Raw genomic sequence first — 24,729 nt, 5'->3', positions numbered from 1 at the left:
TGGACGTAGATTGCCCATAGATCACTCTTCCTTCAGAAGACTTCCCAGCTGCTGGCTGCTAGGCCAGGCTGGGAAGGAATCAGGGCTGTGTGCACGTGTATCTGTGTGTGTGTGTGTGTGTGCGTGCCTGTGCGCATGTGCGAGCATGTACTTATATTCTTGGACGTTGTCATACCACAATTGCTCACCATACCCTAGCCCTCTCCTCCATGGATTTGCCTCAGACTGCATTTCAAAGGGCTTCAAACACTAAGTACTCAGAAGATCCTGTTCAAAGACTCTTCTTGCTCCATCAGAGGTCCCCAATTTCAGCAGGTGTCTCCGGCAGCACTGCCTCCCCAGTGCTTGGTATAGTGACCTTGCTCCATGCTCCCACCCTGACCAGACTGTCACCTGGTTTCCCCCTTGCTACCACTCACCTGTCTTCAGGTACTGCCTGTTGCCTGGGGCCCCTGGCACCTTCCCATCAGCTGTAGACCTGTTGGATATTGAAATTTTCTGGTGCAAGTCTGAGTTTATAACACTCTTGCGATGCTGAGCATTGAACTTGCAGTTACCCATAGAAGCACTGCTCCCAAGGCCCGGATGGCTCCCATCCTTGCTCTGTTTCAGCCCTGCTTCCTTTCCCCACTCAACAGCTGCTAGAACGAATAGAACACCAGATGCGTCCAAACCAACTTAGGAACTGGGACTGTCCTGGGTGAACCTGGACAGGAGGTCACCCCGTGAACCCCATGCTGACTCAACCAGGGCTAAAACACACATAAATAAAAGGCCCTGAATTTGAGCCGGTGGTGGGCACCCAGACCAGATGGATGTCAGGAGTCTGTAAGCTGAAAATGAAGGTAAAGCGTGTGCACGTGTGCAGGCAACCTTTCAAAAGGGCCCTCGGGTGGAAGCCGGGAATTGGCCCCCACTCATTCCTGCTGCGCCTGGAAAGCAGCTGGTCGCTGCCTCCTCCCCTGGTCACTTTAGAAGCCTCCACCCCCACCTCCCCAACCTGTTCCTGTCCCTCCATTGCTTCCGTAAGAGGGACGGGGGCTTTGCTGACCCCCAAAGGCCCATGCCTGCACTTCTAAGGGCACAGAAGTGGTTTCTTCGGAAGGTCCTTTAGGCCTAATTTTCCTTCTTTTCTCCAAACTTCAAGTCCTGTCTTTGGCTGACTCACCTCCCTCCTCTGCATTCGGCAACCCCCAAACTGCGTCACACTGCCTCTCCGTGGGGGACGGCCCTGTAAATCCCACTTTCAGCTTCCTGGGTGAAGGCATCAGTGCAAACGCAGATACCAACAGGAGAGGCCATGTCAGAGGGCGGATCCGCTCGGGGGGCACGAGCACAGACTGGGGGGCCTGCGGACACCCCTTCCACTCTCTCTGTCCCTGAAGACAAGTCTTGTCAGGGAACGAACCTCTTCCCAGGCAGGTGCCGGGCAAGGTGGTGTGGTCTTTGCACTCTGGGGCAGTCCTGGGTCCATCACTTATCATCTGTGTGACCTTGGGTAAGTAAGTACCTGAACTGTTTTTGAATTTTCTTAAAACTTCCTGTAAAATGGGAGCTGAGAATACCAGTACTTAGCTTATAGTGTTGTGAGGATTAAATGAATTAATGTATGTAAAAGCACATTAAGCAGTGTTGGGTACATAGTAAGTACTATATAATAGATGGCTGGTAGTATTAGCTATTTTTATGACTCCTTCAAGAAACATTTATAAGTGCCTATTCTGAAGCAGGTGCTCTGCTGGGTGCTGGCGTCGCCAGAATGGCCTGGATACGGACCAGACTCTCAGGGAGCTTTACGGTCTCTAGGGCTGAAACCAAAGACTTGTCACGATGTAAGTTTACTTCTCCTAGTGTCATGGTCCCATCCGGGTCTCCTCCTCGGGCCACCGTCCATGTCTCGCTCGGAGGCCTAGCATCTTCCCTGTGCTCTGCCCTCCTCCGGGTCCTTGGCTTCCTCTCCGTGCGGACGGGGGATGGGGAAGGAGAGCAGGAAGGTGATGTGGTGGAAGCTTGATGGGCCAGGCCCGGAAGAGGACCCCATTCTTCCCATAGGCACCCCGCAGGGAGGCTGGGAAGCGTAGCTGCTGGGTGCCCGGGAAGGAGGAAGGTGGGTTTGGTGGACGCAGAGCAATCTGTGGGATGGCAGGGGTGCCCGGAGCTGCAGGAGGTTTAGCAGTGGCTGTGGTGGGGATGGGGATGTGGAGGCCGGGCGGTGGGCAGGGGAGGCGGGGCCAGATCATGCATGGCTTGTAGGCCCTACCAGAAGGCTCACGTTTTACGTTGGGTGGGCAATGGGGAGTCCCTGGAAGATTTTAGCAGGGCAGAGATAGGACTGAGCTGGAGCGGGTAGGACAGGAGCCAGTGAACACTGGGAGGCTGACGTGTTGCCCAGCAAGAGACGAAGGCAGGAAGTGGGTGGGGAGAAGGGTTTTGGGAAGTGGGGTACACGGAGCTTGATTTGGGGGGTAAGGTGACAGAGGCGCTATGGCCGGCTTCAAAGCTCCTCCCGTGGATGGCTGGGTGCTTAGGGATGAGTAGGTGCCCCCTGAAAGGGAATGGAGGAAGAGCAGCACGTTGTGGGTGGGGAGGAGAGAGTGAGCTCATTGACAAACATGTCAAGTTTGCCCACAGGATGCAGAATAGTGGATGCAAACAGGAGCCTGGAACTTAGGAGTCAGTAATCTGTTCAGACCACGGGAAAGCTGGGCTCCCCAGGGAGCTCTGAGCTATGACACTCAGGGGCTGGGTGCAGGCGGAGGAGGCCAGAAAGGGGGCTGATGAGGACGGAGCCCAGCACAAGGCTGAGTGGTGCCTCTGAGGTCAAGGCAGCAAGGAGCGCTGGCCAGGACGGCCATCGCGAAGCTGAGGATCAGTCCTTTCAGAGACGACCCCAGTAAGCCCAGCACCTAGAAGGGGATGCCAGCAGGAGCTTGACTGCAGGGTGTGGAAGTCAGCTGGTCACCACTTCAAGTAACTTGGCATTGAAGGGCAGAAAACACATTGGTCCGGGTAGGAAGATGCATGGTTTTCTGTTTAAGATGGAAAAAATAAAAGCAGGGCTAAAAGCAGGTGGGGAAGAGACAGAAAGGCTTTGGTAGCTGACAGAGTGAAGAGACCTGAGGGAATGGGGCCCAGAGGCCAGGTGGGATGACTGGCCTTAGACAGGTGGGGCCGCACCACTGCTGCTGCAACAGAGGAAAGGTCAAGGGGGAGAGAATGCAGGCGAGTGTTCAGGGAGGGTAGAGCAAGAGGCTGGGAGACTTTGATTACGGCCTCTGGCCTCTGGTTCCAACCTTGTTATCAGGTCATTTGTGGAGCTGATTTGAGATTAAAGATGGAGAAGGGTCAAGATCCTCCCAACTGAGGGCTCCCACATCCCCAGGCACACAGCCTGCCCCTTTCTGGCATTCTGCACACACCGAAACAGGGAGAGCTCACTTGGCGAAGGGGGATGTTCCCTCGCAGCTCATCGTTAGACAAAACTGACCAGCTCACAGGTGAGACGTAGGGTTCCCTTCCACTGCCTGAGTGCAGGTATGGAAAAGAACAATTCTGGGTTCAAAATTTAGGGGCCCAGGTTCTCACTCTACCATTGAAGATAAAATGAAAGTTCCTGTGCCCAGGATTCTCACCTGGCCCTGGTCGGCTTGCTCACTACACATGTGTGGGCGATACATCGTTATTGACTCTATATAAAGAGCTCCGCCCAGTGCTCTGGGCGACACGGTGGCAGGGCTGCAGGAGAGCAGAGCAGAGGCTGGAGTGGTGGCAGCACCGAGGACACAGACTGAGACGGTCGCTGGGCAGAGACCGGCTTGCTGCCTGCAGACTCGCTCTGGGTGGACGGGATTCTAGTGACTGACCTGCCACCGTGGGAAGAAAGTTGGGTATAAACCCTTTCACCCCAAGAACGCTCCGTTGTCATTTTTGGTCTCACCGAATCAAGAGTGAACTTGCCCGTGGCTGAAACCCACTGGAAAGACAGGCGCCCACCTGGATTCCCCACTGGTCTTCCTGCTCCCCTTGCCGGTCCTTAGTCTAGTTTCTGGAGTGATCCTTTTAAGACAAAATACGATGTCATCTCGGCTTCCAGTTAAGATGGGACCATTTACTCTCATACCTCAAAAAACTAGAAAACTGGAAAAATATATGATGTAGTGGTTTTCAGACATAGGACAACAGGGAGTGGAGGATGATGGCTCCTGAGAGGGAGAAGTCAGGGTGAGCCCTAATACTGGCCCCGTTCACTGACTGGGGAGAATCTGCAGGCTGCAGTGCAGGGCGCAAAGGCAGCTAGAACACACGGGGCCAGAGACCTGCAGGTCCCGCACCCCCAAGTCTTTAGCTGAAAGCCGACAGTGGGGTGTGTGAGGAGGATGATCCTGGAACTGACACAGGGCAGCCTTTAGTCTAGGCCTGGTCTCACCCAGGGCGCCCCCTTTGGACACCCTTCCTCGTCTCCCATGAATCATGAAGTCTTTCTGTTCTGGTCTGTGGCCGTGGTCCTATTCCTGGCCCTGTGTGACCTCCAGGGATTGCTCCTGCCCATCCTTTCCGGTGGGTCTTGGCCTCATGTAGTTTCTGACCTGGATCGTTGCTCAGAAGCCAAAGACCCCAGGGGGCCCCTTGCAGCCCCTGGAACTCCCTCTCTGTGAAGCCGCTCCTCTCGGGGGCTTTGCAGGGTGATCCCTTCCTGCTTTGGCCTCCCTGACGCCTGCCTCCCTCTCCTGGAGTCCAGGAGGTGGCCGGCCTCTGCCGAGTCCCCTTCCCTGTGCAGCAGCAGTCACTGCACTGACTTCCCTTGTTATTCCCTTGTTTGTCCTCTGCTGCCTCATGTTCTGTGTCTGAAAACCATTTTGCACTTCATCTACTTTTTGAGTTGTTTCAGATGGGCCAGTAACTCCATTTCCTGTTCCTCTGTCTTTGTCAGAACAACTTCATGAATACTATGGTCTCATAAAAACCTATGCACAAAGGTTTGTAGAAGTATTTGGTCATTGCCAAAAACAACAAACAACTTGAACGTCCTATGGCTGGTGAGTGGATGGACAAACTGTTGTAGATCCGTAACAAGTTCCATGTGCCAAAAGGGATGGTCTCAGATGTATTATGCCAAGTGAAAGAATTCAGACTCAAGAAGGTACCGACTGTGTAGTTCCATTTACATGACATCCTGGAAGAAGCAAAACTATAGGGAGTGTGGGGAAAATGGAAGTGCCTGTGGCCAGTGTCCTCACCTGACCCTGAACTACCTGATGATGTCACTGGCCCGCTGCTAGGCTGCTGCTCCCACACATGTAGGCAATGAGCTATTACCGACTGAGTCACTATATAAGGAGCTCCGCCCAGGGCTCTAGGCGGCGGCAGTAACAGAGGTGAACTACAGACTTGCAGACGGCTGGCTGCTGACTTGACTCTGGTGCATGACCTACTGCCAGGAGAATAAATCCAGGTATAAAACCCTTTTACCCCAAGAACGTTCTGTTGTCGTTTCTCCATCTCACCGAATCCATAGTGAAGTTGCCTGGAGCCGAAACCCTCAGGCAAGACAGACAGAAAACAGATCAGTTTCTGGCCAGCAGGAAGGACAGGCCAAAGGGCAAGGGGAACTTTAGGTGGGCAATGGAGCTGTGGTTGCTTGCTTCATGTTTGTCAAAACTGGCAGAACTGTACACTAAAAGTTGTGAGTTTTAGTGTATGTACATATCTTTAGAAAGTACAAAAAAATGAGATGATGTCACTCGTTTGCCCAGGAGCTTCCAGTTTATGTGCTCCTGCCTCACAATTGCCCTGAGGGCCTCTTGTTCTGGCCCCTGTTGCCTCTTTGCTGTCTTCTTTTCAAACACCCTCCTGTGGACTCATTCTGCTCTAGGTTCATTGTTTTTCTGGCTCTTCCTCCAAATATCAGCCTCCTTCTTTCTCAGGACCTTTGCACATGCTGTTCCCCTACTAAAATGCTCTTCCCTTGAAATCCATGCTTTCATTCTCTTGTTTTCAATCACGTCTCTGCTCAAACATCATCTCCTTAGGGAAGATTTCCCTGGCCATCATATCTACAATAACATTTTCTCTCAGTTCAGACACTTTCTTGTTATCCTAATTTTTTTTTCTCCTTATTGCTAAATTTTTTCAAAGCACTCATTTCTAGCTGACATTTATTTGCTTACTTGTTTATTGTATATGTAAATATATATTATTGTATATGGTATAATAGGCTCCATGGGAGCACAGGCTATAGCTATTCTCTGGGGGAAACCTAGACATTCCCTTCTTTCCTTGAAGGGGTGGGATCATCAGAGGCCTGGGGTTGCTGAGGATGTTCCAGGCCCGCCCGGGGGGAGAGCAGCCCTTTGGGACCAGAGTGAGGTCAGCTGTCTGGGTCTTTGGTGTTATAAGGCAGAGCATCTGTAGAAGGCTTTCAGGTGGGGTGTGGGCAGGGCTCAAAGTCCTGCGCCCTGGCTGCTTAAAGCCTAGTCTGTAGTCCAGCAGCACGAGCATCCCCCGGGGAGCTTGTTAGAAACGCAGAATTGCAGGTCCCACCCCAGATCTACTGAATTGGAGTTTGCAGTGCAGCAATTTTCCCAGGTGATTTGTGTGTAGGTTCGGGAAGCACTTGTCTAAAAGTACAGGTGGGGGTTCCTGGCCCAAACCTGGTCCTCACCCTGGTACTGTCTGCAGGAGAGTTAGAAAAACAGGGGTTTGTCCTGCCCACTGGTCTCCTCTGCTTTTGGCTGCAAAAGGGCCCCAAAGAGAAGTGTGGAGGCCTCTGGGAGCTAGCCAGGGGACCCCAGCTCTGTAGTAACAACTAAGGCAAATATCAACGGAATTCCTAGAGTTGCTGGTCACTGTCCTGCAACAATATTTTCGTCTCATTGAGAAGTTAAGAAAAACTTCCCCCAAACTCATACTTCTTAGGTAGCAGAGCTACAATTTAAACCCAGTGCATTTTGTAAAACAAACAAGTAGGAAGCCAGGTATGGATGTCTGTAAATATCCTTGCTGGACCAGGCCCTTCTCGGAGTACTTTGCATGCATTGAGTCATTTAATCCTCCCAGCAATCCTACAAAGAAAGAGCCATTATTATTAGTCCCATTTTACAGATTAGGGAATGGATGAGATGTTAAGTATTTGTATAAAAGAATCTGAAAAGATACACATACACTGAGATCAGTGGCTGCCTCTGAGGAGGGTGATTGAGGATTGGTTTGGGAATTGAAGGGGGATTTTTAGCTCTTTACTTTAACCCTTCAGTATTGTTTGAACTTTTATAGCTATGTCATACCTTTGTAACACACACACTCAGAAATTTGAGTTTCCTTTCGCCCTGCCCCTAAAGACCAGATTCTTTTCTTTTCACACTACAGTGTCACTCACATCTCTCCTTTCAATGTCCCTTTCTGTCCTCGTCTCTCACACAGGGCCTCTTCCTGCCTCATTAGTTGGTACTTACTGTCCCCTCCTGCTGGAGTCGCCTCCTGGAAGGGGCACAGGCCGATTCTTAGCTCTATTTCAGGTGGCATTTGCATACACCTGTATTACAGGGCTCCCCACTGCGTATTAGGGTTCTCCCCTAGCTCCCCCACTGTGCTAGGGCTCAGCTGGGTCCTCCTCCCAGCTCTCCCGTTCCTCTCCCGGTGTCTGTCCTGGTTGCACTCAGGGTTCTGTCCTGGTCAGTAAAGAGGGCCTTCTCATGGGGAAAGCTCTGGACCCTGAGCTGGGAGAGCCAGGCCATGCTCTGCCTCAGGCTTATCCTCTGGGGCTCAGCAACCTTTCTTCCTGGTGCAAAGGGGGAAGATCGTGTCTACCCACCGACCTCCTGTCCACACCCTGTCTTCCAGATACGGGAGGTCTGCTGTGAAGGGCCCGTCCTGGCTGCATCTTGGCTAGAATCACTTAGGCCCTGAATGTCAGACGCAAAGAGAGCCCATCTCTGCTCATGCCCAGATCCAGGAAAAGCACAAGCACTTCAAGGTTAGCTGCCCAATGTCACCCCAAATCATTCACATATATATTTATCTCTATATATTTTTCATTGTCATTCTAAGTAAATTTTTCCCTATAATTTCTTTTGCCTATGAATTACTTAGAATGTTTTTAACATCACATATGTATATATTTTGTGTTTTTAAAATTATTGTTTGCTATTGCCTTATAATTGAATAGCATTACAATCAGAGGGCTTCATCCATTGGATAGTCTTAAGTCAAGTTTCTTAGAAAACTTAAGTTGTGTAAGTTTGGCTTTTATCTTAACATTTTATAATGGGGCTCAGTCCCAGGAAAGCAGGAGTGAGGGGAACAGGGCTGTGAGGCCAGGAGGGAGAAAGCTGACCGCAGCTGCGTAAGCAATGGGGCCGGCTGCTGACACGCAGGGATCGTCCCCGGGGGACCAGGGCCCCTCTGAGCGGCTCCATCCCAGGGAAGAACCATGGGTAATTCATCTGTGGGATCCTTCCTGCCTCTTGTCTTCCACTATTCAACGTTTCTCCCACAGACGGTAATTCCTGTGTTTTGTCACTGCAGCCTGGGGAAGCCAGAGTTCTGTGGGTGCGGCCTGCTGGCTCTGGGGGCTGGAGCCACTGGGCCTCCCACCTTGGTGGATGTGATGAAGACAAGCCACGGCTTGGCCCTGACCTGTGGGAGGTGGGGACCAGCACGGTGTTGAGAGAAGAGGTGATGGCAGTTGCCGGGGCTTTAGAACCACGGGAATGAAAGGGGCCCGAGCTGCGTCCATTCAAGGGCGGAAGCCAGGCAGTGACTACAGCCTAGAGGCGAGAGGGTGGGGGATGCAGGCAAGGCTGGGTAGAAACGGACGAGACCACAAAACTGGGTCTGGTGGGTGCCCACACTACTTTAAAATGTGTTGAGACTTACTTTCTGGGCACGTATGCAGTCAAACTTTTACAAATGTGCTTGGGAATGGTGTTTATTTTCAATGCCAAGTGAGATTCTCTGTGTCTGTTAATCATGCATGCTGATCGTGCAGTTTAACCTTCTGTACTTTACTAACATTTTACCTGCTTGACCTATTGATAATTGAATGAAGTATGCTGGAATCTTCTTCTATGATGGTGGATTTATCAATTTCTCCTTGTAGTTCTATTAGTATTTGAAGCTGTTTTCTACTATGTTTATTTAAGTTAAAAAAATCTGTAAGGCCATGGGGCTTCATTCTCTGAGCATTTTGAGTGCAGAAAGTTAGTCATGCTGAAATCCTCAGAACCCAGCTTGGGGACCACCTCATACTTTAGGTGATAAATGATTTTTTTTTTTTAATGGATGCAAGAAACCACACCCAGTGGGCTCCAGGTCAAAGTTAGGACTCAGTGGCACAATATCTCTTTTCAGCCAGTGGGGAGCTGTGACTTAATGTCAGCCTCATGTCCCCAAATCACCTCCCTTCCTCCCATCACAGGTCACCTCGGCCCATGGCTGGCCTCGCAGACAGGACACAGGGGAGGAAGGCAGGAGAGGGTCCTGGGTGGGGAGGGGACTTGGGCTCTCTGGCTTCCTCAGTCTGCAGGCGCTGTTTCCCCCACTCAGCAGCTCCTGGTCTCTGGTCTCCCCTTTTCCTGTGCTTTGAGGATCAGTTGTCTCCCCAGGACCTTTTCCTAACCAGGCTGAAGAACCAAGGTCATAGGTCAATAGCCCTAGCTCAGTTCTTACTGAGCGGCCCAGTTAACTTATGTCAAAGACCTCGTGCACCTGTTTAATAACAGTGGTCGTAAGGGAACAATAACAATCACAGTAAGTAACAATAGTTTTGTCAACAGCAGGACGGTGCATTTTACCTTACAGCTGGTTTCTTGCTCGGGTGGGCGTGGGACGGGTGAAGGAGAGGGCTGAAGCGCCCCTGTCCTGCCTCCACTCCAGTGCTTGGTGATCGGGCCTCTCACCAGAGGATCTACTTCTACTCGGCACAGTAGGAGAGTCTCAGTACGCATGGCTAAGCCCGAGTCTGGTTCAGTGGGCTGTGTTTCTCTCTCTTTAGGATGCTGGGAGCACCAGGGTGGCTGAAGTGGGGCTGCTGACTTCCTCCCGGGTGCCTGTGGGGTCTCTTAAAGGAATGGAGGCTCTTTGCCCACCAAGAAATGCTGAGGCTGTGGGCAGAGAGGTGTGCCAGGGGGTCTGACTTCTGGATGCCCAGGTGGCAGGGCAGCGCGGAAGCAGTTCCCAGCGCTGCACAGGGGCAGCATCCTCACAGGTTCAACTAGAATAAGAGACAAACAAAGCGAGAATCAGATGATTTGAAACTGGACAAAGTCGTGGGTGCGCAAAATGAATCTACCTTTTCTGAAGCTTTTTGCCCACCCCCCAGGGAGGTCTCATGGACCTTTCCACCTTCTTTATAAGAGTCAGTTCTCTGGAAAGTGTCTGATAGTCTCATTCTCCCATCCAGTCTCATTCTGATAGACTAGAGAGTGGTAAAGCTGGGTGTGTTTAATACCCTAAGGTATTTGCACTTAATGGGAACCTCTGATCTGAGGAATTTCAGCTCTTAATGGTTGCCTATCAGGCTGTCACTTACCAGTAAGGAGAATTACTGGGGATGTAAAGCGTTGTCTCGGAGACATTTAAATCAAGCCTGAGGATGGGATGGTACTTCCAGGACACAGGAAGGTGGGGAGGGTGAACAGACTCACCTTCCGGACACTGTAGATCCAGTTGAGATAGGCTGTGACCTTGGTATATACCCCTGGGTTATTCGGGGCCCCACAGCCGTGGCCCCAGCTCACGATGCCCACCACCTGCCACTGCTCAGCGTTATACATCAGGGGTCCACCGCTGTCCCCCTGTGGGAGGCCAGAGCAGGGGCTGCAGAGGAGGGCAGGCGGGCATGGGGTGGGGCAGTGGGCTGCTGTTCCTTCCTGTGGCGGCCCACCTCTTCCCCTGCTCGAGGCTGTCCTGCCTTCTCCCCTTTGCTCATGCTATTCCTGCAGCCTGGAAGGCCCTTCCCTTTGGGGGCAAAAGGGTTCTGTCTATGGCCAAGTAAGCTGTGTGTGTACTGTCAGCCCTCTCAGATTCACCCTCACACTGGCAAATTGAAGGCTCCTTGGGGTTCTGCAGTAAGGAAACCCGATGATCATTCTCTAACCTAGTATTCCCCACATTTATTTAACCACTTACAGAGCGCCTATTTTGTGCCAGGAAATTGTTCTAGACATTTGTTCTAATTGCCTAGACAAAATCCTAATTGTTCTAGACAGTTGGGATTTAAGTGATGGAAAGAACAAAGCCCCCTGCTCTCAGGGAGCTTAGAATCAAGTGGAGAAGAGAGACAATAAACAAGCAAACAACAGAACTGACAAGAAAAAGTCAGATGGAGGACAGCACCCTTGGCGGGTGTCCTTCCTTCCTGCTCCTGCAGTCCGCGCGGCTCCCTCCCTCAGAGCCCGGGACGAGGCCCGGCGTTTACCTGGCATCAAGAGGTGCCTTCTGAGTGAGGGAATTTAATGACAGAATGGGGGCAGACGTAGGGTCAGGAGCTCAATGAAAATGGCTCAGCAGGTCCTCTGGGAGTGAGAGTGAAGCAGGGACTGGCCAGTGGGCTGGCCTGAGGGACCCTGCCCAGGGCTCGTCCACAGGAGATGGGTTTTCTCTAGTGTCATTCAGTAGCTTGGCAACAGTTACAGAGAAAACCTTGGGGTTCCTGCCCTCAGGGCCTCATACTCCTGCAGATGGTGGAAAGTAAGAGGCACACCGGGTGACATCATCCTCGTATATGAGATACACATTTGAAATCTTTCTGCTTGTCTCCGTCCCTCTATCCATCCATCCGTCCTTACAACTTGTCTATAGGCCTTCCTTCCTTCCTTCCCCTCTTCCTTCCTCCCTTCATCACACTTTGGGTGCCCACCGTAGGGCACCCAGCCTCTGCACTCTCCCATCTCTTGAGGACCAGCAGCCCTGTCCTTGGCACTTCCTCAGGATCCTCGGAGGCCCCACCTGGCAGGCGTCCACGCCGCCCTCCACAATGCCCGCACACAGCGTCTTCTCGGTAACTTCCCCCTGGTACGCGTCCTCTGCGTTGCACCGAGAGCTCTCAGTGACCTGGACTGACGCCTGCTGCAGTGTGTCAGACATCTTCCCTGGGGGTTGAAAACACGCTCACATGCCTCTTGTCTTCTACTGCCAGCCCAGGATAATTCTCCGGGTTTGCCTGGCACCTTGGTGCTTGGACTGGGATGGATTTTTCCAAAGGATGGTCCTCCTTCCCATCACCTCCAAGAGCTGCTCCCTCAGCCCTGTGGCTTGAGTCCAGAACTTACCTCCATTCTGCTCTGTAAAGCCCCATCCAGTGACCCAGAGTGGGGTGGCTGGAGTGAGCACCTCATCAGAGAAGGGCAGGCAAATGGGCCTGACCGTGCCTGCCAGGAGCAGAGAGGAAGAGGGGACCCAGGCTTCAGGAGAGCCCGGTGGCTGAGCCCTCTGAAAAAGCTGGCCCCAGGGTTTCTGTTACACATGCTGCATGGGACGTTAATAAAGTGGCACAAGAAAAAGGGTTCTGTGGTCAAGCTTAGAAAATATGGGTTAAATACAATACAACAAATTCTTTTAAAAATCAAAAAAATTTTCTCATATCTTACATATACTAATGTGCTCCAAGAAGAGAGCTATAGTATACAGATGTTTCCCAAACTGATTTGAGAAGAGAACCCTCTGTTCCCCAAGGGAACAATGTTCCATGGAACCAACAGTTGCAAAGGCTGATCTAAATACAACCCAGGATAAGCCTGAGTCACCTAACAGATGCTCCAAGGTTCTAGGGGCTGCTGGGACAGGAGTGAGTGCCCTGCCCCTGGAGGAGAGCAAATGGGTGCAATGACCCCCTGGCAACTGCACTGTGCAGGCTCTTGGCATAGGTCAGGGCTGGCGCATGTACTAGACGATCTTTTAGGTCCCTCACAACTCCAGGACTGGGTGGATCTATGATTCTCACTTGAGATGCTCCCCATGGAGAGAACAGACCTCAGGAGAATCTCTGGCAGTGGGTGGGGTGGAATGTCGGCTGACAGCTCAGGGCAGCTTCACTGCATCAGCGATATCAGGCTGAGACATTGGCCCAAAACAGCTGAGGTCTTGCGAGGAGCAGCGATGTGTCTAAGGCCACTCAGTGAGCTGGTGGCAGAATGGGAGTACGAGGTGACCCGAGGGGACCTGTCCCCAGGCGCTGCCTCTCACCGGAGAATGTGAGTGGGAACTGCAGCTTCACGAGGGCAATGTCATTCTCCTCGGGGTACGTGGCCTTGGGCTCAGCAATGAAGATCCCGGTCACAGGCAGAGATGGGAAGTTGCCCAGTTTGTCTGAGCCGGCCGTCACCTTCCAGCTGGGCACATCGCGATACTTCCTGGGCGGTACAGACAGTGGGGTCCGGACCTGAGCCAAGCCCAAGAGCTTGGCCAGAGGCTCAGTCCCCAGGGCCCTGCGGATGGGACACCCTGCTTCGGGGGGTAATGATGGAGGGGGTCAGGGCCGTGGAGACGGGACAGTCTGAGGAATCCCTACCACAGGCCATATTCTAAAAGGGGATTTGACCCTTGTTCCCTAGAGAAACCTGCCCCAGGACTCTTCTAACTGGAGGGCTGGAGGGCTGCTCCCAGTGCCTGGACTTGGGGTCCTGGCCCTTTCTCCCGCAATGCTCTTACTGTCTGTGTTCCTTGTGTGGTGCTTGTGGTCAGATACGTCACGTACTTGTCTTTTTTTCCTCCCAACACCAGATACAGCTTAGTGTGTGAGGGTGGTTTTCCAGGAAAGGACTTATACCTGTTGTCAGATACTCAAAAAAAGTTATGCATCACTGGCTTAGACTGTGAGCTACTCTAGGCAGTGATGGGTCTAATGCATGCGGGAACATTGTACGGTGCTTTGTACCTCATAGGCACTCATTAGATAATGAGTGAATGAATGAATGAAAGTGAAGGGGGTTTGGGGGTGCTTCTTCCCCAGAGGTATGGGCAGGCCTGTAAGGGAAGCTATACTTTTTTTTTCTTAAGTTTCTGAACATAATAACATAATAAGGGAGTGGCAGTGACTCTAGATCTCAGAGCCACTTCCTAGAAGACTGGCAAAGAGGGAGAGAGTTCTCGGGCTCCAGGAAGATGGGAAGAGCATCTGTGGAGTGGATGATGTGGGGGTGAGCTGAGGACACTGGGTATCTGATGGCTTCCCACCTGGAAGAGGTCAAGGTTGACGACCACCCTCTGCTCCTAACAAAGGACATCATGTCCATGCTCACTGGGGGGGCCACACCCTGGTGCGTGGTCTTCACAGGGACAGTAAAGTGGGTGTCAGAACACAGGCTGGAGGCTGGGGCCCCGGGCGCCGTCTCCTCCACGGCTTTGCCCCCGAGGCCTTACCTGAAGCAGGGGGCTGCCGTGAGGATCCAGCGGGCGTCCAGGATGCTCCCTCCGCAGATGTGCTGAGCGGCGTACTGGAGGCTGACCTGCCAGGGCCAGGACTCCACAGAGGCCTTCTCCCCGCCCACCACCCGAGGGGTCTTCCGGCTCTGCCCGCAGGCTGGAGTCAGTGGGAAGGAGGGAGAAAGCGCAGGTCAGGCTCCGGGCGGATGGCTGTCTTCCCCTAGGGCCCAAGAGCTGTCCTGAGCAGGGCCCCAGGACTGCGGCCGGGAGGGTGGGGCGGAGCAGGCAGGCCTATTCGGAGTCATTCATAGGGAGATGTGGCGCTTTCTCCCAAAGCCCCTCTCCTTTTTCAGCTTCACATATGTCGAGTTTATATTGTGAACATGGGCATGTCCATGGGGCTGGGGACTCATGACCTTCTAACCAGTGATGCAGAATTACCAAAGTCCCCCAGGGGGAGTGTACCCATGCTCCTGCTGCATAACAGTGCACAGACGCCCAGTTCTGGGAGACAGAGGAGTGAAGGAAGCTCCTGAAATGGGATCTCCCCCCCACTACACTCACCTCTCTCTGAGCCTCATCCTTCCCCCCGCCCCGTCCTCTCACATCCCACTGTCCTGGCTTCCACATATGGCCCTTGAGCCCGTGGAAACCTCCAGCCCCACCTCCTGACCCTGTCCTTAGCCTTTCTGAGTGCCACCTAATTCCAAACGCTGCTTTCTACACGTCACCTCACCTACCCACTCAAAGCCCCTCAGCACCTGTCTTTTTTGGGGTAGAGTTTAAATTCCTCCTCCGGCTGTCTGTTCTTGTATAAGGTTTCTGTTGAGCCAAATCTGTCTTCTTGTAGTTCCCTAAAGCCATTGTTTTTGCTCCGGGCAGCCCCTGTCCCTGAGATGCTGTCTCCTCTCTAGTTTATCTAAGTCCTTGATTCATTTGGCAAATTGGTATTGAGTGCCTACTGTGTTCAGGGATGCTGGGGGAGGGAGCGGTGGACAGGATGGAGATGGACATTGTCCCTGCCCTCCTGTAGCCTACGGTTCACTCTTCAGTGCTTAGCCTGGACGCCACCTCCAGGACCCCTGATCCCTGGGCACTTTCCTCTCTTGCATTTTCCGTAGTCTGCTCTGGGTGCTGGCCACATTGTTGCCCTGCTCAGGTCTTGTCTTCTCAGTGAGACTGAAGGCTCCTCAAGGAAGGGCCAGTAACTTAAGTTTGTGACTTTGGTGCTATTCAACACAGACATCAGGTGATGTGACCATTCATTCATTCATTCATTCACTGATGAGCCACCATACCTAGCTTTGGCAGGGGGCACATGATGCTGATTAAAAGCCTTACAACCAATTGGGAAGCATATATACGGCTGAACTGCATGGGCAGTGACGGTGACCTTCCTAGCAGGCTGCCCAGGGTCTGGCCATCCTTCCAGGCTCTGCTTAGTTCTCTGAGGTTGGTTCTCTTCTGATCTCTTCTGTTAGAGCTGGGGGGGTCTCCCAGGATCCTCTTGGGCACTTGGACTAAAGGGTTTCTTGCGGAAATGAACCTCAGAGAGGTCAGGTGAATTACTCAAGGTCACACTGGAAGCCAGTGGGACTAGTGCCCAGGTCTCCTGACCTCTGGGCAGCATGTCAGCTGTCACGTCTACTCATCTGGGTGCTTCCCACATGTGGGCTTGCATCTCATTCTTTGCTCAGTCATGAGCTCCTGAGGATCGTGGCCAATTCTTTTACTGTTCTGGTCTTTTCTACTTCTAGCCAGCACCTGACAGTGCTAGACACATCCTACCTGTTCAGTATGTCTTTGCAGAACTGGATGTGGACAGTCCCACCTTGGGTAACTGAGCTGTGACAGAGGAGGTCACGTGGGCCCTGGCCAGGGCTAGGAGGGGGTGGAAGCCCAGTCCTGCCCTTTCCAGTCTTCCTACTCTCACCCCCAGGCCTCTGCACTGATTGTGGGGCTGTGTGTGGGTGGCAGGAGGGAGTTCTTAATGTCAGCTGCCTGAAGGAGCACCGATCCACAAGCCCAAGGCCCCGAGAAGTTAGGTTGGGACACAGCAGAGTAAATCTTAGAGTCGGAGAGATTGGGGATGAGGGTGAAGGGCTTGCTGCTCCTACTGGCCCAGGACCCGAGCCCTCAGAGATGGGGTGTACTCACCGAGGCACTGCAGAGAAATCAGGGAGCCTGAGAGATAGGGTCTGGGAGGGAGACACAGGGGCCCTGTGGCTGTTGCCTCTCCCTTGGCTGGGAGGCAGGGACTCAGGTCTCCTGGTACTATGGATTCCAGTCCCCTTCCAACACCCGCCAAACCCGGACCCTGCACGGTGGGGACTGTGTAAAAACTGCATTACCTCTGAGCTCAGTTTGATTCGGTTTGATTTGATTCAACATCCCCACTAATGAAGCACCTACGATGTGTTGGGCCTGCCCGTGTCAGAGCCCAAACCGGGCACTTGGCAGCCTGAGAGGGGAGAGAGCAGAGCCTGGAGCAGTGGCCCCTGCACTGCGAGCTTTCCAAATGGAAAAACAATGGGATTTTGGTGGAATTCCAGGCAAATGATCCTTCTGTTCCCATCCCGTCCTTCTTGAGCTTTAGTCTTTGATGACTAAGCAGCCCCCAGCAGCTTCTCTGCAGTCTAAGAAGCCAGGGTCACCCTCTGCTGCAGTGTGGCCATTTTCACCGAGCTGCCAGACTCTCCTGCAGGGCCATGAGAACTAGGATCAGGCCACCAGCAAAGGCCACTGGGAATGCGGAGAGGCCTTACTCTGGTCTGGGCGTCAGGGAAGGGCAGAGCGGCCTTTGGAATCTTGCCTATCGGCATGACAGGGAACATAAGGCAGTCAGAAGGAAAGACATTCAGCTTTGCTCTTTTACCGATGAGAAGGCCACCCACGGGCAGCCAGCACCCTGTGTCCAGCTGTCCATTGTATTAAAAAAAAGAGTCAGCACAGAAAATCTCTTGGACGTGTGATTCTGTAGCTCCTGGTGTCTAGTGGTGCCCGGCTAGCGGTCCTCCCGTTGTCTGGCTCAGCACGCCCCTCGCTGCACCTGCTCGGGCCAGGCTGCCCAGAGGCCCTGCTTTGCGGCCTCTCACTTACCCGCTCGGGTTCCGCACCTGAAGCTCCTGGCTGTTCTCTAGGATTTCAACAACATCCAGGTCCTGGTCTGGGCCAGTCTCCACGGCACTGAAGGTTGGTTTGCTGCTCAAGCAAGAGGAAAACAAAATTGCGAGCTGGAGCAGGAGGTTAGAAGGGATGGTAGGAGTAGGCCCCCCCCCCCCCGGGGACGGGGTGGCAGGGAATGCCCAGGGCTGTGTGGGGGGCTGTGCAGGCAGTGCTGGTCAGGAGGGCGGTGCCTGCTCTGCTCTCTGCCCAGGGTGGCTCCCTGGGCACCCTGCGGCTCAGCCCTGGCACAGTGCCGACGCGGCCCTGCTTTCTCAGGCAGGGCAGCCTGGGCCAGGACCCAGAGCTCTGGAGCAATGGGAGGGGTCCCCTTTCCATAGGGGACCTGTTCCTATTTCAAATGTCCAGTGGTTTCTTCTGGTTCACAGCGAGGGGACAAGGGGCAGAGAGACCTGCATTAGCCGCCCTCGTCTCGGGAGCAGCTGGTGGGCGCATACTGGGTCCTCCAAACAAGGCGTCTGCTCTGAATTTGGCAGTGAATTGTGCCCCACTGGAGACAGGACAGGCCAATGTCATTCCTCCCACGAGTCCAGACAAGCATTGCTCTCACTTGGACCACCCTCTTTCTCTCTGCGAATCCTTGTTTGTGGTCTTTCAAAACCTGAGTTAAAGTCTTCTCTCCTCCAGGCAGGCTTCCCTGATTACCTTCCTTCCCTGTCTCTCTGATTGTTCCTTTACTCAGTCTGCCTCTTTCCCGTTTCCCTCCCCCTCCCCCACCCAGTCATGCCAGTACAAGCTCTTCACCTGAGTCAACTGGTGGCAGTGGCTGACTGGCCGCTGGTACTTGCTGGCGCTCCCAGGCATTGGGCCTGAGGGCACTGGAGTCTGGCTGTGTTTTGTGTTACGAGCTCTCAGAACCAAGCTTCTTGTCCCAGCTCTGACACTAGCTTAGTGTGTCACCTTGGCAGGTCACACTGTTTCTCTAGGTCCCTCTAAGCCTCAGTTTCCCCCTCTATAAAATGATGGGTGGGCCAGATGATCTCTGGAGTCCCTTCTACCTTGGACCATCTAGGGTTTTGTGGACCTGGGACAGCAAGAGCCTCCTCTCCAGACAGAGAAAGGAAAGCAGAGAAATCTGAGACCCAGAAAGAGGGACAGTGGTAGACATGGACAGTCCCAGGAAAGTTGACCTCTGTACACCAGTTATATCCTGATGAATAATTCTGACCAGCTCTGAATTTGTAGAGCTCTAGAGCCAGGTGGGATTGTGCCTTAGTGAGCCCAGGAAGGACAGAAATGGCAGGAGCCTATTACCTTAAGAACCCCTGCAGACACCCCAGTTTCATAATCACGCTGCAGCCCGGGTCCTGCTGACGCTGCAGCTGGCTGGACTGCAGTGGGAGGAGGGGCTGGGGTGGCTGCCGGAGGACGCGAGAAGGGCAGGGGCAGGGCGTGCCTGTCCAGCTCTCCTTGAACATGAAGGGGGCAGGGCTGTCCTCTCCAGAGGGCCCTGGGAGCTGCACTCCTTGGCGAGTAGAGGCAACAGAGGCTTGATAACCAGAGCAGACGGCGCAAAGAGGTCTGATGGCTCAGCAATGGTTGCCTAGAGCATTTATTGAAAGAGGACCTTGAGGCTGCTTTAGGGGTCGAAGGGAGAGAGTTCTGTGATTGACTGAAGATGTCTGCCTCGTGTTTCTCATTTCTGCCTTGTCTTTGGGCCCAGTTTCTTAGTATCCTGAGGAAGTCTGGGCCTGCCAGGGGGCGGGCATCCCACTCTGCAACTGAATACACGGGTTCCTTCCCATCCTCTCCCCTTAGGCTGAGTGATCAACTGTCTCATCTCCCCTCTCTTTTTAGACGAAGCCTTGGGAGAAGAGAGAATTAATCCAACCTCAGAACAGAGACGCTGCTAGGACCTCTGGTGCCCAGGAATAGGGGGTCTCGGCACATGTTCCAGGCCTCTCTCCAGCAGAGCTACTACCCAAGCAAGTTACTTATTTTCTAAACCTGATTCTAAATTCGATATAGTAATAGCTGCCTTTTTGGTTTTTGCCAAGATCAAATGAATATAAACGTGTAGTGCTAATTACCCTTACTGCAAATACCTCTGCAACCATTGGAGGTTGGGAACTGCTTTGAAATGTGCTGAGAAAGCTAGGGTTGCTGATGGACCCCAGTGAAATCAGGTTGGTTTACACTAAATTTTAACCAATAGGCTTTGAAAAAGTCAGTGAGACTTGTTTTCTGGGACAGGAATGGCTCCTTGCAAAGCTGGGAAGGAGTGAGGATTAAGGTGAGGCTTGCAAAGGAGCTAGAACTGTGTGTGTGCGTGCGTGCGTGTGTGTGTCTGTGTGTGTGTTGGTGGGTGGAGGCATGGCATGATCCTCCTGGGATCTTGGGGAAACTGAGGCTCAGGAGATTGAACTGAGGGTGCTTGCAAGTGAAAGTACTTGCATTCAGAGAGCTGTCTGACTCCCAGTATCTATGTTTTTAGGAAAGAAGGAGGGAGGGAGGAAGGAAAGGGGAAAGAAGGCAGAAGGAGGATGGGAGGAAGAGGAGGGAGTCACAGGGGTGAGGGGACAGCCTCCAGAGCCGCTGCTGGGTACCTGTCGTAGCCCATTTGCCCGCACGCTGTCTTGGCCATAGCTTCTGTGAAGTTGTCGAAACAGGCAGAGGCCCAGTTCCTCGTGGCTGGGTCCAGCACCTGCAGCGTGGACGGGTCCCTGGAGAGGCGGGCTGTGGGGGAGGAACCTGGGTCGACTGAGCGGCAGGGGCCCATCTGGCCCTTCGCCCTCAGAACTCATCATGAGGCCAACCCAAGCTCCCCGCCCCAGACCTGGGGAGCATCACTGAACACCCTTTCAACCTCGAGGCAAGTCCCTCCAGTTGGCTTTGCCAGATTTCAGTCTCCTTCTGACGGTAGCTATGGTGACCAGATGTCCTGGGAGGAATCTCCATTTTGACCTGTTGCCCTGGCATAATTATTAATAGCTCCCCTTCGCTCTTATAGGTAACCGTTTTGATGATGTATTATGTGGTCACTCTGTGGCGCACGCAGCTTGCCCTGCCAGGGGCCTTCTCAATGTCAGATCCAGTTCCTTTTCCATGTAAGATCAGAGCGGGAGGCTGAGCTCCGGCAGCAGGGGGGAAAGTGCCCCTCAGCATTTGGCCTCTGGTAAAAGAAGAGCAAATACCCTGGAGCAAATACGCCCTGCTCCTAGTTTGACTGAAGCAAAGGAAAAGAAGCAGGTTGCTATTTCCTAGACCTTTAGAGTTAGGGTCACGGTCAGGAGCCAGGGTGAGACAGGGGCGCACTAGCCTCCTGGGACAAAGCCAGGACATAGCAGGCTCTTAGTCTTGCCCTTCAAAAACCCCTGACACCCACTCCTGGGCTATCTTTTCTCTTCAGAGCCCAACTACTGGGTGTGCCAAGCTGGGCAAGCCCAGACCAAGAAAGAGCGTGAGTGTTTAGGTTTGAAACATCTCCATCCTTTGGAATTCCAGACTGGCCTGGCTCACATACCTGCGCGCATTACATAGCTCATTACAGCAAACACTTACCTTAGGAAGAGAGGGGTCAATGGCTGCTAAATGGCCTCACAGTCACTTTTCTAGTTCCATTGAAATAGCAGATTTCATAGAAAGGAGGGAGCTCCCTGAGATCGTCCAATCCAGCCCCCTGCCTCAGTTCCACCCAGCTGCTGCAGGAATGGGTGGGCTCAGCTACATTCCTGACCCCTCTGGTCCATGTTTGTTTATCCTGTATCTACTGTTTGCTATGTGTTATGTACTGGGGATCTGGTAGACAAGGCGTGGTCCTGTTCTTGGGAAACTTACAGACCAGTCAGTTGGCAGAGGCTGCACAGTGGACCAGGGGTCCTGGGCTGGGTCACTGGTGGGCCTGCCCCCCGCCCCCAGCCCTGCACCCACCTGCCACTGGAGGCCCATCTGGGAAGCTCTTGACACAGGGTAGCTCGTCCTCCCCTGAGGCGCAGTCCTTCCGGCCATCACACAGCTGCTCCCTGGGGATGAAGTGGAGCGGCTCCCCGCAGAAGAAATAGTGTTTGTCCAGGAGCCCCTTGACTAGCCGGCAGGGGCAGGGAGGGGCAGAGAGTGCTGGCGTCAAGCCGGGGCGGGGGGAGGCTGTGTTTCCTTAATGTCTGCACATGTGGGCTCCAGGCCCAGTCATGCCGCTCAGTAGCTGGTGTACTTGGTCCTGAGCCTCAGTTTCCTTATCTGTAAAATGGAGGCAATTATGCCAGCCCCGTACCTCCAAGATGGAGGGGGAGTCAAGCAAGATAATGTACAGGGAGAGATTAAGAAACAGCTCCTACTGGCTTTTACCCTCACATGTGGCAGGCACAGTGCCTCTGATGGCAGAGGAGGAGGGTCTGGGGCCTGGGGTCCGGAGACCAGAGAGCTGCTGCCTCTGCACCTGCCGTGTGCCCTGAGGCCCCTCTCTGCCTCTTTCTGCCCCAGTTTCCTTATCTCTACGCTGAGTGATGCTACCGCCTCACGGGGTGGTTGAGGATGGGCAGGGGGCTGGTGGCAGAGCATCCGTGACTCTCAAGAGCAGTTCCAGCACTGGGTGTGTCTATTTGGGCTTGAAAGTTCTGTTATGTTTGTCTTCTGTTTGTTGCATTCAAATTCTGTTTCCATTTGCTGTCCAGGGTGGATGGCAATGAGTCTAGTGTTTTCAGCTACTCTGGAAACAGATTTTTCAACCTTTTTCCAAGCTCTCCCGGCAGGAAGAACTCCTCCTGCGTCACTGAGCTCTCCCAGGCCTGAAGCTGCCCACTCCTATCCCTACTGGCCCTGCGAGTGGTGGCAGTCAGTCTGATGGGGGCCCCACTGTCCCTACTAAGAGCTTCCAGGCATTGCCTCACATAATCCTGATAGAAGCGTTGGGAGACAGGTGGCGTTATTAACTCCTTCATAAATGGGGGTGCCAAGGCTTAGAGAGCTAGGGGTATTTCCTAACACCACACAGCCCTTAGTAGATGGGGTTTGTCTAGCCCCAGAGCTCTTTGCTGCCTCTTCAGTCCTCCCCAGAGGGACTCCCCATGTGACCTGCTGGCCCTGGTGCTCCTAGTTTGAGTGAAGCAAAGGAAAGAAAGCAGGTCACTATTTCCTAGACCTTTAGAGTTAGGGTCATGGTCAGGAGCCAAGGTGAGACAGGGTTGGTGCACTAGCCTCTTGGGACAAAGCCAGGACACAGTGTCACTAGTGGAGACCCCAGAAGCCAGAAGGTTGAGGGAGGCTGGCCCAGAATGGAGGCTCAGGTTACATCCAGTGGTTAAAGACCCTGGGAGGTGGCAGGGCATGGAAGCCACACGGCCTCCTGGGACAGGGAGAGCCCAGCTTTAATGCCTGCCCTGACATCCCCTGGGTGAAGCTGGCCGCTCCTTCTCTCTCTGCTAGGGCAGGGCACGTGCTCAGAAAAAGCAAACTCACCTTAGTCTGAATAAAACAGGCTCAGGATGGCAAAGCTACTGGAAACCTACCACTTTCTGGGCCAGCCAAGGCCAGGAAGAAATGATCTGGGGTTGTCTGCATCTCACTCCCCTGCAGGGCCCTCAGGCACTGGCTGGTGTTTATGTTGTGATTCTGCATTTCCACCACCACAAGATGGAAACTGGGGTCCAGGGGCCCCATCCCAGCTGTCCCCACCGGCCACACCTCCTCTCTGAGCCTAGGGGCTCAGGGGCAGAATGAGGAGCTGGACCAGATGGTCTCGGAGTGTCCTCCCACGAGGCAGGGACTTGGTCACAGGCCCAGGGAGCTGACAGGACAGGCTGCAGCTGCTCAGGTGAGTGGCCTGTCCAAGATCACAGTGGGCCTCTGGCACTGGCCACAAGGAATGCAGAGCCAGGAGTGAGAGGGCATGCTGTCTGCCTGTGGGGTCTTCCTGAGGGCCTCCCCTCTTCAGCCCCTCCTCACAGTGGAAAAGCCTCCTGCCCTTGTATCAGTAGGGTTGTGCAAATGTGCCCAGCTTGCAGTCTGCAGACACAGGAAAGAGGAGGCAGGGATTGTGGGTTGGCAATATGTGCAACTGTGCCATCCCTCTGCAAGAAATTTCCTGGGCTAGAAGCTATCTGGGGCAGCGGGGGGCTGAATCCAAGCCCCTTTCCCTCTAGAGGAAGGCTCCCTTCAAGGCAGTGGGTGGGAACATGCAGACACCGGGCTTTCTGCAGCAGATCACCTGCCTCTGCCGCTGCCTCTGCTGGGGTGGCAGGTGTGCTCAGGTGAGGGCAGGGGCCAGGCAGGTGGAGGCTGCTACTTACCAAGGACTGCCATGATGACGAGGATGGCCAGGCTCAGCAGGGCTGCAATGATGGGGAGCCCCACCTTTCTGAAGGTCCCCAGGGGAGCACTGGGTTTGCTCGGGAGGCCGACACCTGTGAGGCGGAGGGAAAGAGCCTGCAGTCAGCACTTGGAGACAGCCGCTGCCCAGGCCCACAGCCTCCCTGGGCCCTGCCTCCCCTCTCCCCGCTGGGCTGAGCAGCAGAAATGCTTTGGGGACAGTTTTGATTAGTATCGGGGGTTGTTCCTGCAGACTAGGTTCAGCTTCAACAGCACATGGTCAGGTCACCCACCTCCTTCCCTCACTCGGGCTTATCTGATGTTCATAAGCACCCTTCAATGGAGGCTCGGGACTGTGGAGGTGCCCCTTGTCTGGATCAGCCTGCTCTAGGGCACTTTGCCCTATCCTGTTTGCCCGGCATCTGCCCTGGGACAGGCATGTACCCATTCACTTTATTATCATTTATCCTCTTTCCTGACATTTTTTTTTTTTGAGAGGGCATATCTTATATTTATTGATCAAATGGTTGTTAACGACAATAAAATTCTGTATAGGGGACTCAATGCACAATCATTAATCAACCCCAAACCTAATTCTCAACAGTCTCCAATCTTCTAAAGTATAATGAACAAGTTCTTACATGGTGAACAAATTCTTACATAGTGAATAAGTTCTTACATGGTGAACAGTGCAAGGGCAGTCATCACAGAAACCTTCGGTTTTGCTCATGCATTATGAACTATAAACAATCAGGTCAAATATGAATATTCGTTTGATTTTTATACTTGATTTATATGTGAATCCCACATTTCTCCCTTATTATTATTTTTTAATAAAATGCTGATGTGGTAGGTAGATGCAAGATAAAGGTAGAAAACATAGTTTAGTGTTGTAAGAGAGCAAATGTAGATGATCAGGTGTGTGCCTATAGACTAAGTATT

General features: G+C 53.2%; 1 protein-coding gene across 1 annotated transcript; it reads right to left on the bottom strand.

The window, feature by feature from the left end:
* Positions 1-9,760: 9,760 nt before the first annotated feature.
* Positions 9,761-24,209, bottom strand: TMPRSS4 (transmembrane serine protease 4). The gene is made up of 11 exons (XM_057491082.1): positions 24,203-24,209; positions 23,769-23,882; positions 21,415-21,636; positions 20,091-20,220; positions 17,461-17,562; positions 16,519-16,559; positions 14,359-14,518; positions 13,183-13,349; positions 12,270-12,368; positions 11,947-12,089; positions 9,761-10,793 (listed from the first exon to the last, which is right to left on the bottom strand). The coding sequence occupies exons 1-11, from the start codon at positions 24,207-24,209 to the stop codon at positions 10,575-10,577; spliced, it is 1,404 nt and encodes a 467-aa protein (XP_057347065.1). The 3' UTR covers positions 9,761-10,574.
* Positions 24,210-24,729: the final 520 nt, after the last annotated feature.

The sequence above is a fragment of the Manis pentadactyla genome, chromosome 13 (assembly GCF_030020395.1).
Source record: "Manis pentadactyla isolate mManPen7 chromosome 13, mManPen7.hap1, whole genome shotgun sequence".
Taxonomy (NCBI): Eukaryota; Metazoa; Chordata; class Mammalia; order Pholidota; family Manidae; genus Manis; species Manis pentadactyla.
Note: the sequence above shows the minus strand (reverse complement) of the source record. Positions and strands in the feature narration are given on the sequence as shown.

Coding starts and splice junctions, on each gene's coding strand:
- TMPRSS4 (XM_057491082.1), bottom strand. Junction 21,637..23,768: donor CGTCATCATGGCAGTCCTTG/GTAAGTAGCAGC, acceptor GCAGACATTAAG/GAAACACAGCCTCCCCCCGC. Junction 17,563..20,090: donor GGGCAAATGGGCTACGACAG/GTACCCAGCAGC, acceptor TTGCTTGAGCAG/CAAACCAACCTTCAGTGCCG.